The sequence below is a fragment of the Bos javanicus genome, chromosome 13 (genome assembly GCF_032452875.1).
Source record: "Bos javanicus breed banteng chromosome 13, ARS-OSU_banteng_1.0, whole genome shotgun sequence".
NCBI lineage: Eukaryota > Metazoa > Chordata > Mammalia > Artiodactyla > Bovidae > Bos > Bos javanicus.
Window position 1 is genome coordinate 73,653,810 of NC_083880.1, and position 13,511 is coordinate 73,667,320.

Genomic DNA, 13,511 nt, shown 5'->3' on the forward strand with positions numbered 1-13,511 from the left:
GCCGTGTGGTGTGGCCATAAATACATAAATAAAAATGAAAGCTCGGTGTAAACTGCAACATTCAGTGCATTTTCTATCGTACACTGGGAACAGGTGTGCGTGGAGTCAGGCTGGCTGGGTTGGGGTTCGTGCTCTACTGTCACTGGCAGTGTGGTCTTGGGTAAACAGGGTCCTTTTTCTCAGCCTCAGGCTCTTCGTCTGTTAAGCGGGACTATTCATTGTCTCTACAGTTCACAGGCCAGTTTTGGAAATCAAATAAAGATTAAATGAGATAATATAAGTGTCTGGCACACAGTAGGTGCTCAGCAAACATCCTTCCTCAGCAACAGAGGAACACGCAGCCCTTAAAACCCTGGAGGTAACAAGGGGTTCTCAATCCAGAAGAAAAAACAAGCAGGTGGTGAACGAGCCCTCTCCGGTTTCTCTTCTAAGAGAGTGACTCACTGGCCAGAGTCCAGGTTGATCACCGAGGCAGAGGACAGACAGCCAAACACTAGCCTCCCACATGGAGTTTCCAAAATATGCAAGCGCAGAGTTGCAAAACCTGAGACACTTGTCTCCCTGAAGTGTTTTCCCGCAAATCTTCCCTGAAAAAGATCACATGCTCAGGGGGCTGTAGGGCAACCTTGGGGAGGAAGAAGGGAGAAAGGGAGGGGCTTGGAGACCTCTGGGGTGGGATGGGATTAGAAAGAGAAGGTATCACATTTACTGAGCTCCTGTTGTATACCAGGCACTGGGGCTCCCTCAGGGCTCACTCTGTCTGTTATCTACTTAGATCTTTGCCATAAATCTGGGAGAACAGCTTTTACCACTCCCACATTCCAAGGGAAGAAATAATAACAATAATTAATATCGCTGATGTTTACATAACACTGACTACGTATCCGGCAGTGGGACACTGCCTGGCACACATCTGATTCTCAGGACGGCCCAGCACGTGAGCGCTATTCGGACTCCCATTTCACAGAGGAGGACGCTGAGACTCAGAGAGATAAAGTAACTTCCCCAAGGCCACCCAGCTAGATAGCAGGAGACCTAGTATTCAAAGACTACCAGAGTTCCAAGGTCCACAGACCTCTAGGAGGGCATTTCCCAAAGGATTGACAGAGGTGGAGCTGGAAAGTGGATCCCAGCAGGAGTTGTGCTTGGGTGCCCACAGTGGGAGCCCAGTGTGGGAGTGACATCAATGACCAAGTGACCAGAGGCTCTCTCTTCCTCTGGGCGCAGAGGACAGTTTGTTCCAGCATGGCTATTTGTCATTCTGCCTCTGACCTAAAAGTTTAACATTTCATTCATAAGTTTGGAAACTACAAACTTGGCACTGTGGGAAAGGTCCTTGGAGATGAGCTATTTTAGTCCATATTACAGACTCAGGGGAGGGAGGGGGGTACAAAACCTCCCCCACTGAGGCCCAAAGGGAGCCGTGGATAAGGCAAGGTCACAGCGTAATTTTCTACTAGCAGGAGAATTAGTTTGAGGTCAATGACAGATCATCTCATTGTGTAATGATCGAATGTGGGTGTACCTCTGAATCATCTGGGGAGCTCTTAGAAGTTTCTACACTTCTGGAGATTCAGACTTCAGTTGGCAACAAGGCTTGGGGATCCGACTGTATGTGTCCCTCAGGTGACTCAAATGGCACAGGGCCATTGGCTGTGTTTGGAAGTTGGAGTCCAATGCCCCACTTTGATTGGACAGTTTGCGATACTAAGACTCAACATGGGACTTGCCCAACGTCACGTGGCAAGTGAGTGGGGCCTTTGCACAGGCTTTGTGGTCTGAACCCAAAGCTCATTCTCCTTTTCCAAGCCACCTATAGTCAAATTCTCAAAATGGGCCAGGAAGCCTGGCCAAGAGTATGACTGTGGTTTTCCCCAGCACTTGGTTTCCTTCTCATACCCAAATTATGACTTGGAATGGTGCCCGTTTCCGGGGCCTTGGAGAGGGAGGGATTCAAGAGCTGAGATTCTACAGGGAAAAGAAAACTGCAAGAGGCTGTTCAGCAGGTCCATGGGGGTTTCCCAGTGGCGAGCTCCAGGATCCAGATGACTCAGACACCAACTTCATTTTCCATTTCAGGAGAAAGGGGAGGGAACGCCTTCCCTCCAAGGGAGGAGACAGAGTGGAGAAGGGCCAGTTGTCAGTTGAGGGGGCCTGACTCAGGAAGAGCCACACCATCCAGCACTCGGAAGAAAGAGGAAGCTGCCTACCAAAACCAAGTTGAATCTCTCAAGCATTTTTCTGGAAACTCTGCCTCAATCTCTTCTTAACCCCACACCCCCAGAACCACTTAAGCCTAGGGATTCACTTCTCCTTTTCCTCCTTCCCACCATCCCATCACATATTTCACTGTCTCTTTCCTTCCTCTCTTTTTATCTATTCATTTGTTTGATTTTATTTTTGTTTGCACTGGGTCTTTGGTGCTGTGCATGGGCTTTCTCTCCTTCCAGTGAGTGCGGGTTACTCTTCGTTGAGGCGCGCAAGCTTCTTTTTATGGTGGCTTCTCTTGTGAAGGCTCTAGGGCTAGCGGGCTTCAGTCTTGCGGCTCACAGGCTCACTAGTTGTGGCCAGTATTTGTGGTTCACAGGCTTAGTCGCTCTGAGAGACGGGAATCTTCCCTGACCAGGTATCAAACCCGGGTCCCCTGCATTGGCAGGCAGTTCTTATCCACTGTGCCAATAAAAAGGAAGTCCCTTTTCTTTCTCTTTTTTAAAAGTCTGGAATGGTATCTTGGTATTCAGAGTCTGATGTCCTGGATTTGAATCCCAGCTCAACCTCTTATGAGCTCTGACCTGAGTAGAGTCATGCCCCATCTTGGAACCTCAGTTTCCTCACCTTTAAAGTGGGGGATAATATTACCTTCTCTGATTATATTATTATTGTTATTATTATTCTAGCCATTGTGGGATCTGAGTTCCCCAACTGGGATTGAACTCAGGCCCTTGGCAGTCAAAGTGCAGAGTCCTAACCATTGGACTGCCAGGGAATTCCCGTATCTTCTCTAATTATGAGGATGAAACAAGGTCACATAGATACTTAATAAACAGAAGATATTTTCTCAGAAGCACTAGATCATGTGAGTCATTAATAGACCAGAGAGATTTGTTGAGATGAAACAAGGTGCTTAAAAGAACTGTTGAGCTGGAAAGCACCTCAGAAATCTTTGAGCCTTAATGACTTCCAAACCGGAGTCCAAGGGAACTGTTTACAATATTTCCAAATGATAAGGGAAGTCACACATCTACTTTTGATAGAATCTCAAGTTTCTTTACCTTTGTCTGGAATTGGATCAACTCAAGGTGATAACATGGTTATCACATGCTGTTCAGAAGTTCTGGTTGGCAAGTTATATGGGTCTTTGAAAAGTTTTTTTTTTTAATGTGAAAATAATTAGCAGAGGGTAGATTAAATGATGGAAAACATTAATCTTGTCCAACTCCTCATTTCATAAACAGGGAAGCTGAGGTTTAAAGAAGGAAGTGACTTGCTAGTCACCCAGCTAGTATGGCAAGTTGTCAAAAACTTGAATTCTTTTCCTGGAACCAGTTACTTCCCTTCTTTGCATTCCAGAGGAGAACCTACGATCAAGAAAATCAAGGGGGTTTGGTTGGCTGAGGCAGGAGTAAAATGACTCATCAACTTGCTGTTGCCCTTTCTCTATTCTTGACTTATTCAGCAAATATTTACTGAATGTCCACACTGTTTGGACTCAGAAGAGGTTAGAGAGGAAAGAGTTATGGTGGCCAACAGCGTCAGGATCTGCTTCCAGGTATGACTTCAGAGCCTGGGCCTCCCCGCTACCCTCACCCATTATAAATATAAATGGATATACAGCTATAACTGAATATCTACATTATAAAACACCCACTACCGTGTCTTCTAATATAGCTAAGTTGTGTCTGAGGACAAGGACGGTCTCATTTTAACATGTACAAATCTTCCTGACACTCAGTAGGGCATAAAATCAGTGCTGCGGTATTGGAAGCACCTGAATTTTAAAACAGGCTTTTTGTTTGTTTGTTATTTTGGCCGTTTCATGTTGCATATGGGATCTTAGCTTCTGCACCAGTGATAGAACTCCTGCCCCCTGCATTGGAGGCCGGGAGTTTTAACCACTGGATAACCAGGGAAATCCCCACCTGAATTCTGTCACTAACCCTATATCTTTGAGACAGTGATGTCCTTCTCTGGCCCTTAGTTTTAATTATCTATAAACCAGAAACAGTGGCAAAATCAGGTGTGGACTTGCTGGCTGGTTCATTTCAAGCCATCCTAGCCTATAACTAGGAGAAAGATGTTGGGAGTTTAGGCTGAAAACGGAATGGACGTTATCATTTCGTTAACTCCCAAACATCTTTCCCTCGCCCTTTTCCACTCGTCAACCGTCTGCTCTCGCCGCCCCCCTTTTTTTTTTCCTCAACATTCTCCTCTAGAGGGCAAGCAAGCTCTACGTTCTGTTGCCATACTTCCGTTCGCCTTCATTTTTTCTTGTGCGCATGTGCACATCTCATTTCCGGGCTGCCCTACTTTGTTTGGCACCACGCCTGCGCAATCTCAGCCCCGCCCCCTCCACCCCGGAAACGCTTCCTTCCTACGCAGCCGCTACACCCGCTGCAGCCGGTGGACCTTTGCCTCTCTAGGCCAGTAGGGCCTCTCCTCCATGGTCCTGACTGTCAGCACCGTTTCGGTAGCTAGTCGGTGCGGCTGGGCCGCGCTCGGACGCTTCGGATCCTCGAGACCGTAACCGGTGAGTGAACCCCACAGGAGCTCGAGGACGAGCGGGGCCCGAGCAAGCTGGAACGGGCAGGGTTTCCCCTCACGCTGGGAATGGGTCTGTCCGCCTTGTCCTCCCTCCCTCTCCCGGAATGGGCTCGCCGCCTCCATTCCAGTCCCTCCTCCCGGGCGGGGCGACGTTGTCATGGTGACGGCGGGCTGTCTGAGGGCAGGCGTGTGTCCTCGCAGGTGCAGGGGCGGCCCCGGGCCCATGGCGCGGCGGCGGCGCTGACCCGGGCCCGGGCGGCGGCCGGGCCCCAGGGGCCGGCATGGCGGGCCAGTTCCGCAGCTACGTGTGGGACCCGTTGCTGATCCTGTCTCAGATCGTCCTGATGCAGACCGTCTATTACGGCTCGCTGGGCCTGTGGCTGGCGCTGGTGGACGGGCTGGTGCACAGCAGCCCCTCGCTGGACCAGGTGTTCGACGCCGAGGTAGGATCCCGGGCTGGCGCGGGCGGCGTTTCGGCCTCACCTGGTGGTCTGACACTACCAGGCTCCAGACCTGGCTGGACCACCTGACACTGAGGAAGTGACTTCACTTCTCTAAGCCCAAGGATGTCGGGTGCCAAATTGCGGCGGGGGGAATGGGTAAAAGAGCGTTCTTGGAGGTATAGTGGAAACTGCCTAGACTTTGGAGTCAGGCCTCTGTTTAAGTTATACGTACTAGCTGTGTAACCTGGGGCAAGTGTTGTCCTCTCTCTGAACCATCATTTTTCCTGTCTGCAAAATCTTGAGACCGCTAGCACGGAGGCCGTGGACTGCAGTACACAGAGCCTGGCTTTGGATTCAGAATGCTTAGTGTCCAGCCCAGGCTGAAACATACCAGCTGTGGGACTTTGGGCAAGTTGCTTCATCTTTCTGAGCCTGTTTCCTCTTCCGGAATAAAATAATCGTCAGCAAATGTTATGAGACCCAGAGGGACCTGGGAATAAGAAAGTGCTTTGTAAAAGTGTAACGGAGGGCAGAGGAGTGTTAGCTTCACAGAGGCAGATGTGGTATGTAATAATAATAACAGTTCTTGGAGCCAGGAGATTTGGGATGGAATCTTTTCTCCTGCTTATCTTCTGTGTAGCCATTGGGCAAGTTACTATCCCAAAAGAGATAATAGTAAGCAAGTTATTATCCAAAAAAGGTAACGACAACACTAAAAATAATATTATGAGGTTATTGTGAGGATACTATGGAGTAATGAATGTTAGTGTTGCATGCTCAAAGAGTGTAGGTGTTGATAGTTGATAGTTGAGAGTTCAGTATTGATAGTACTGTAACAATAGTGATGGAAGCTGCTACCAGGTGCCTAGTAGTATCCTCTTAGGAGGCTCTGTCCTCCTGAGAAGGACATGTGGAAATCTGAGGGTTTGTTGAAGAGCTATCTCATGCACACCACCTGAATTCTAGACCAGTAGTTGACAGACCTTTTTGTAAAGGGCAAGATTTTAGGTCACAGCTACTCAATTCTGCCATCATAGCACAAAAGCAGCCATGGACAATACTAAGTGAATAGGTGTGACTGTGTTTCAATAAAACTTTATTTACAAAAACAAGTGCCTGGCCCCTGGGGCCATAGTTTGCTGAATACTGTTCCAATTTTTATGCTGCTTACTTACTGTATCACTTTGGGCAAGTTACTTAACTTCTTTGGGTTTTTATTCCTTCTTTGTAAAATGAGGATAGTGATCCTTTCTTGGCTACTCTGAGGGGTCGGGTGAGATACAGTGTTGGATGTCTGTAAAAGCAGCTTAGAAATAGGCTAAGAAATAGGCCGCCATACAGACGAAGGGGCGTATTGGCTTCTTGTGGTCCCAGCAGGATGTTTGTTCCTTGGAGGGGGGTCCTGGAGCCTAGGGGCTCTGCCAATTTTCTCCTCCAACGTATTTCCATTTGTGATTTCCCCCTCAGATCCTGGGCTTTTCCACCCCTCCAGGCCGGCTCTCCACGATGTCCTTCGTCCTCAACGCCCTCACCTGGTGAGTATCACCAGTTTTCCTGTCCAGCTTTTGGGGTCTTAGCGCTGGAACTAACTTTCTGATTTGGACCTGACACAGGCTGGCACTTGTTCCTGGGTAGAGGTGGACTAACGTGGGTGGCGGAGACCAGTTCTGGGACTGGCTCCGTCTTAGGATTTCTTCCACCACTGTTTTGACTTGGCTGGAAAGCTCTTATGTCACTCTGAGCATGCTGCCCGGGGACCGCTCCCCTCTCAGATCACTTCCCTGATGTGGAATGAGGTGAGGGAAGGATTGGACTGGGAGTCAGGAGAACTGGATTCTATTCTTGGCCCATGTGCCATCAGCCAAGTTCCTTCCCTTCTCTCTGGGCGTCAGGTCCTCACTTGTACGCTGAGGACTTAGACTGAGAGGCAGTTTAAGTGAAGTGATTAAGAGCTTAGGCTCTAGAGGCTGACTCACTTGGCTTTGACTCTCAGCTCTACCACTAGTCTAGTGACTGTGGACAAGTTAATCTGTCTAAGCCCCAGTTTCTTCACCAGTAAAATGAGGCTAATAATATTACCCACCTCATAATGGTAAGGGTTTCACGAGTTCATTCACAGGAGGTACTTTGAACAGTGCCTTGCACGTTGCTATTCTTGACCTTTCACTGGAGGTTGAACATTGGTGGGGTGACTGTAACCTGGATTTGGCTCCCAGATAGGTTCTGTTTGACTTACCCAGTTGTCAACCCATGCAGGGGGTTTAAGACTTTTTTTTCCCACTTAATTGAAAATCAGGATATTTTATATTAAAAATCTAGATTTCAGGCGTCTCTTAAGAAAATGGGATGATCATCCGATTCCAGGCCAGCCTTCTAGCCTGGTGGTTTGTCTCGCTTTAGGCCCCACTTTAAATGGAACATGTCTGCTTCGTGGTGCCACAGTCCTCCCCAGTCTCTCGGAGCCCCTTGAGTGGCAGCTGCCCTGATCGTCATGCTCATACATTTTCCTCCTTACCCGCCTGACTTACTCTCAGCACTACCCGCCGGGCTCCTCTGGGCATCTGACATGTAACCCCTGCCTCCCACTTCTCTCGCTTGCTTCTGACCCCTGTGCTGTCATCCTGTGTCCCCACACTCCCCCAGATATGCTAATCGAAGGCCAGGACAACCCAGTGACAGCTCACTGCCGTCCTCTCCCCACAGTGCCCTGGGCTTGCTGTACTTCATCCGGCGAGGGAAGCAGTGTCTGGATTTCACGGTCACTGTCCATTTCTTTCACCTCCTGGGCTGCTGGCTCTACAGCTCCCGTTTCCCCTCGGCGCTGACCTGGTGGCTGGTCCAGGCCGTGTGCATTGCACTCATGGCTGTCATCGGGGAGTACCTATGCATGCGGTCGGAGCTCAAGGAGATCCCCCTCAACTCAGCCCCGAAGTCCAGTGTGTAGTGTTGGGTCCTTTGGATACCCTGCTGGGCACTTGACCACCCCTCCAACCCCTTGGGCTGCTCGGACCGCCAGATGAGGTCCAGCCCAGGCCTGAGAGGAACCCGGGAAATGTGAAGTCTTGGTTGGTGTCGGGGAGAGAGTGAGGTCCCCGTCAAGAAGGTGGGTAGCGGGGCAGGATCAGAGCTGCAAGAACCACCTCTGTCCACGGAAGCCTTGGTGTCTGGGAGGTCGGCGTGGGCACCTCTTTCAGGGTCATAGCAGAATCGGAACCATGTCACTCTTGAGCCACCATACCTGTCACCAGCCTGTTATTTTAAAAAGGAAAAAAAAAAAATCAAAGATACCTGATCGGAGTGAACCACTCTTCTAGCCATCTGTCTTACCTCCTGGGACAGCAGTTACATACCGTTTCCACGTTGCCCTGACTGCGGCTGTTCAGTTGGAACAACCCTTGGTTTCTGGATCCAAAGCCACAGAAAGAGATCTAGGTGCCCAGTAAGTAGCAGGCTGCTGTCAGGCAGAGAATGGCAGGTGGAGGCATCAAGCAAAAAAAAGAAAACCCAAAAAACGCACAACCTGTGTTCTGCTGCACGCATGCGCACACACCCCCCTGAACCCCGTGACTGTCTTCCGGTTCTCTCTACTGGGTCCCCACCCTGCTGCCAGCTTTCCACATAGCGGGCCAGAGGACCCAGAGAAGAATCCCAGCATTGCTGCCCATCTCGTGTTTGACCTGGAGTCACGACCTGTTCTCTAGGAATGACCAGGCACTCCAGCTCCCACAGGACCTCCGTTCTGGTGGTAGTTCCCTTTTCCTGCCTTATTTGGAATCCCACAGTGGGAGGGAACTGTGAGCGCCCCAGACCCAGGGAGCCCAGCCTTCCAGCTTGAGGTGTACTTGATTGTACCGAAGGAGATAGGAATTTGCTACCAAGGTTTTTCTTTGAGGTGGAGTGTCCTCTGTGAGGGGGCTTGCAGTTGCCCTTCCTGTGTACATAAATACAGTATTTTCCACGGTTCTGCCTGCGCTTTATTTTATAATGCCATGCTTGGGACTGGGAGGGGTCAGCACAGTCAGACATTCATTAGAGCCAGGAGCTATAAAGAATTATTAGGCCACCTTTTATTTTTTCCCCTTCTTGAGCCCAGGTGTTCCTCCAGTTGGTTAAAAATGGAGTGCAGGGAACTCCTGTGTCCCACCCCGACCTGCAGCCTTCTCCGCTTTGCCTTGGGCAAACTACCATGACTCAGGATGCCTTTCCCACTTGCCAGTGATTTCTGACTGTGCCCAGTGAAACACACCGGTCTAGACCCACTTCCTCATAGAAACCACTGCTGCTCCCCTCGGGCCCTCCGCAGCCTCCCTGAGCGAGTTGACGGAGTTCCTCTTTCAGAGTTAGGGCTACGCAGATGGGAACTTGTGCCGTCTCCCCCGGAAGCCTTTCCAGCCTCCTGGCTCCCAGCCTCGCGGGATAGGTAGTGGAGGCTGACAGGATGAAAGCTGAAGAGTGAACATGCCCGGGCAGAAGCTGGGAAAAGGCTCGGGTGAGGCGCCTCAGAAACAGGGCACCCTGGCCAAGCAGGGAGGGAGCGGGTTGTTAATGGGCCGCTAATCCTGGCTGCAGAGTCCAGGAGGTGAGACCGGGCTGAGATGGCTTCCCCTGTGTCAGTGGGTTTCCTCCAGACACCAGAGACACCACAGGCAGGTGACTCCCTTTATTTTGAGGAAAGCCTCAGAGCCCTCCCGTCACGTGGCCAGCTGTGGTGGTTGCTCCAGCTGTGGTGGCGCACCTCTTTGGGACTTTCCCACAAGGGCTCGTGACACCCTGCTGCATGTCTTCTCTGATGACGGGCCTCTGCCCCCAGAGTGTCAGTTGGATCTTTTTTGGAAACTGCCAAAAGTCAGGGGAGCCACCGTGTTTTTTTGTTTTTTTTTTTTTAATAATATAATGACTAAGCTGCTACTTTACTGAGATGTTGGTGAATTCTAAAGTGACAAAGCAGTGTCTAGAGGCAAATTCCAGAGAGGAAGAAATAGCATCCACTGAGTACAAGAGATGTCCAACAGTAGACTAAGTGCTGTACGTCTCCTTGCTCACTTAATCTTCCCGACAGTCTTCACAAGCAGGAAGTATTGGGACTTTCCCTGGTGGTCCAGTGGTTAAGACTCCACGGTCTCAGTGCAGAGGGCACGGGTTTGATCCCTGGTTGGGGAACTAGGGTCCCATATGCTGCTTGGTGCAACCGAAAAAAAGAAGTAGGAAAACCATCTGTGTCTTACAGGTGAGGAAACTGTAAGGAACTTGCCCAAGGTTACATTAGGAGCTGGCAGGCCAGGATTTGGGTTTCAGTAATGAAATTAGTAAACTCATTTTGAAGACATTAATAGTCAAGAATGGTTACATTCTTATTGGTTAAACCATCTGTACTTTGTAATCGTACTTTCTCATCCTACTGTATTGTAAATACTAAGGATGTAAAAAGCATTGTAAATATTACTTGTTTTCCAAGAAAAACTAATAGGCAGTACATTAAACATGGCCACAGATTTTCAAGTGAACATGAGGATGTCTGCAATGATTTTATTTCCAAAGGATAAAGAAGAATACCGAGATCAGAAAGTTACCTCCACCCCCGCACTGAGTTGGTGTAGCTCTTGACTTTGTAGGAGTGTGATGGCTAGACACCCTATTCTTCCCGTTCACTACTCAACTCCAGCTATTTGGAGAGAGAAGTGGGAACTAGGACGTAGCTGGTACTCAGACTAATTTATGACCTGAAGGGAGGATGGTAAGGGAGAAAGGGATGTCTAACTCAGAGAATGCCTCTAACCCCTAGTTCTAGGCGGGCCTGTCCAAATCAGAGCCAAACGGGGGCCAGAATGGCACCGGGGGTGGGGGTGGTGGGAAGCTCCAGGTCCCCTTGAGTCTTATGGGAGGGACAATTAAAGCAGGTTAACTTCCCCTGGAAGGTGAGTCTTAACACTCTCTTCAGTGACTCCCCAGATCAGGGTAGCTTCCTCCTGGCATTCCCAGAGGGCAGTTAGCACTTAGCCCAGGGACCACAGAGCCTTAGGGGCCAATTTTGGGCCCGAAAGAGAGCGGCCTTGTGGAGGGGGAATTAAACGCTGCTGCCTTGGAGGACTTCCCTGGTGGTTCAGTGGCTAAGACTCCGTGCTGCAAAGGCAGGGGGCACAGGTTTGGTCCTCGGTGGAGGAACTAGATCCCACATGCTGTAACAGCCCTGGCTCAGCCAAATTAAAAGCACATATGTAGTTTTTTAAAAAAGCTGCTGTCTTGTTTGAGGTTTTCTGTAGGAAAGTAGCAAAGGGTGATGAAACAGTACTGAGACAAGGGGGTATAGAGAGCTGAGAGCTTTAATCCTCATCCTGCCTACCTGGCCAAGCCAGGGAGAATTCTAGGGGGCCCGATGTTAGAAGGCTCTAGAGAGCGGCCATGGAATGCCCGGTTAAGTCCTGGAGTCCCATTGCTAGCTGTGAGACCTTGGACAAGCTACTTAACCTTCCCTGGGTTGAACTTCCCTGGCTTTTTGTGAGGGTTCAGTGAGATGTCATATGTAAAGCACTGTGTCTGATATGTAAGAAGTGATTCATGAATCTAAGCAGTTAGGATTAAGACACCACGACCCCATCCCCATTTTACAGAGGAGACCCCTTTATTTGGAGCCTTGGCTGTAGACGGGGGACAGGCCTGTGCCCATAACGTAAGTACAGCAACAAAGTATTGAGCTCCTATGTGCCACGTGCTATAAAGTGACACGTTTCTAACTTAATCCAGTGACGTCGGCACCATTGTTTTCCCCATTATGCAGACAATGAAACTGAGGTTTAGGAATAAACAGCTTTCCTCAGCATCAAACAGCTGATAGGAAGCCAGGCCTGTCTGCCTCGTCCACATTTCATATTCCAATTATGTTTAAATAGTTCATGGCCCACACTGGGAGAGGGGCAGCCTCCAGGATCCAGATGCTTATTTTAGCAAAAGGTTGTGAACTTGAACATAAGGTTGGCTTTTTAAACAAGCAGCTGGTTCCCTAAAGGTGGGCAGTTAGCCAACTGCCCATAAGTGAGAAACAGGGCCAGTACTGGCCTTGGGGCTTTATTATGGAAGGAGGCATGGAAAAAAAGGCCAAACGTTCAACATCCCGCAAGCTAATTTCAGCTACATCAAGCCTGATTTGCTCAGAGCCCTCTGGAATGGCTCTTAGTATCCCTCTTTTTATAAACAGATGAAATAGGCTCTGAGAGATCATGTGACTTGTTAAAAATTCAAACACTTAACATTTTCCCCTAGTTAACTGTTGGTTGGCCATTTCTCCTATAGTCAGTTTCTTTATCTTGGAGATCATCTGCAGCATCCTGCCCAAATCAGGATCTAACTGAACCCTGAAGAGGAGTCTCAGGTTGAGGTCGTTAAACAAAGGGAGAGTGGTAGTGGAGAGACCCTGGTTCTGGGATCATGGGAGGCGGATTGCCTGAGCCTAAATACCAGCAGGTAGAAGGGATAAGGCTCCAAGGAGTGAACTGCTAGGAGTTATTCACATGCACGAGCCCTGCATCCTGCCTCCCCCTGTAGCACACTGGCCACGCTGGGTCCCAACCAGCCTAGGCACATAGGCTCCTGTCTGCTCACTCGATGGCCTCCCCATGGGCTGCTCAGGCCCAGCTCTGGTTCCCAGTTGGGCAAAGCAGAAGTTGCCAATCTCCCCTAGGCTCAGGGCTTTTCATCCCCTATTTGGGGCTCCCCGGAGGAGGGTTCAAATGAAGATTAGTGCATCCCCCCTTGCCCCTGGGGTTGGCTGTATGATTTGGGAGCGAGTTGCACTGATTGCTCGCTGATAGCTCACTGGACAGAAGGTTACTTGAAGTTTGACAGAATGAAGGCACTTGGGAGGAAAGGTTGAGTAGGAGGTTGATGGGATTGATGATGCTGGGCAAGGGAGTCAAAATGGGGAGTACCCAGGAGTCAGGCTGGAGCAGGCATATAGCTTGAGGTGGGGGTTGCAGGAATGGAAGTTGTGTGGAGGGATAGGGGCGGGATGCCCGGGACGGGAACTCTGTACCTGTGACCACAGGTGGGGAACAGTGAGGTACTGAGTGGTCCCATGCCAGGCTGTCTGTGGCAGCCTGGTTTCCGCTGATGCCCACCCCAGGGATACTCAGTCACAGTGCTGGGCCCCAGTGGGGAGGAGGGATGTGAACCTGTGGATTCAGCGGGAGCCTCTCCTGTCCTTCCTCCTCCCTCCCAATCTGAGGGTCTCCATCACTGCCCTGACTCCCTGGGGGTGGGGTTGGAGGCTCTGTGCCCCTCCGTGGCCCTGCTGCTTCCCAGAGGGCGCCTGCT

At 50.0% G+C, this 13,511-nt stretch overlaps 1 protein-coding gene across 6 annotated transcripts in view; it reads left to right on the forward strand.

Moving 5' to 3' along the window:
• The first annotated feature begins 4,556 nt into the window (after window positions 1-4,556).
• The window catches only part of SYS1 (SYS1 golgi trafficking protein), a 32,053-nt gene continuing 23,098 nt past the window's right edge, over window positions 4,557-13,511 (forward strand). For 2 of the 6 annotated variants that reach the window (XM_061437728.1, XM_061437727.1), the window contains exons 1-3: window positions 4,564-4,747; window positions 4,963-5,204; window positions 6,672-6,739. In XM_061437728.1, coding sequence (XP_061293712.1) covers window positions 5,043-5,204; window positions 6,672-6,739 — 230 coding nt within the window. In that variant the 5' untranslated portion in view covers window positions 4,564-4,747; window positions 4,963-5,042. Of the gene's footprint in view, window positions 4,748-4,962; window positions 5,205-6,671; window positions 6,740-7,907; window positions 9,168-13,511 lie in introns of those variants that run through there. The other 4 variants (XM_061437730.1, XM_061437729.1, XM_061437725.1 and 1 more) reach the window with 3 other exon arrangements.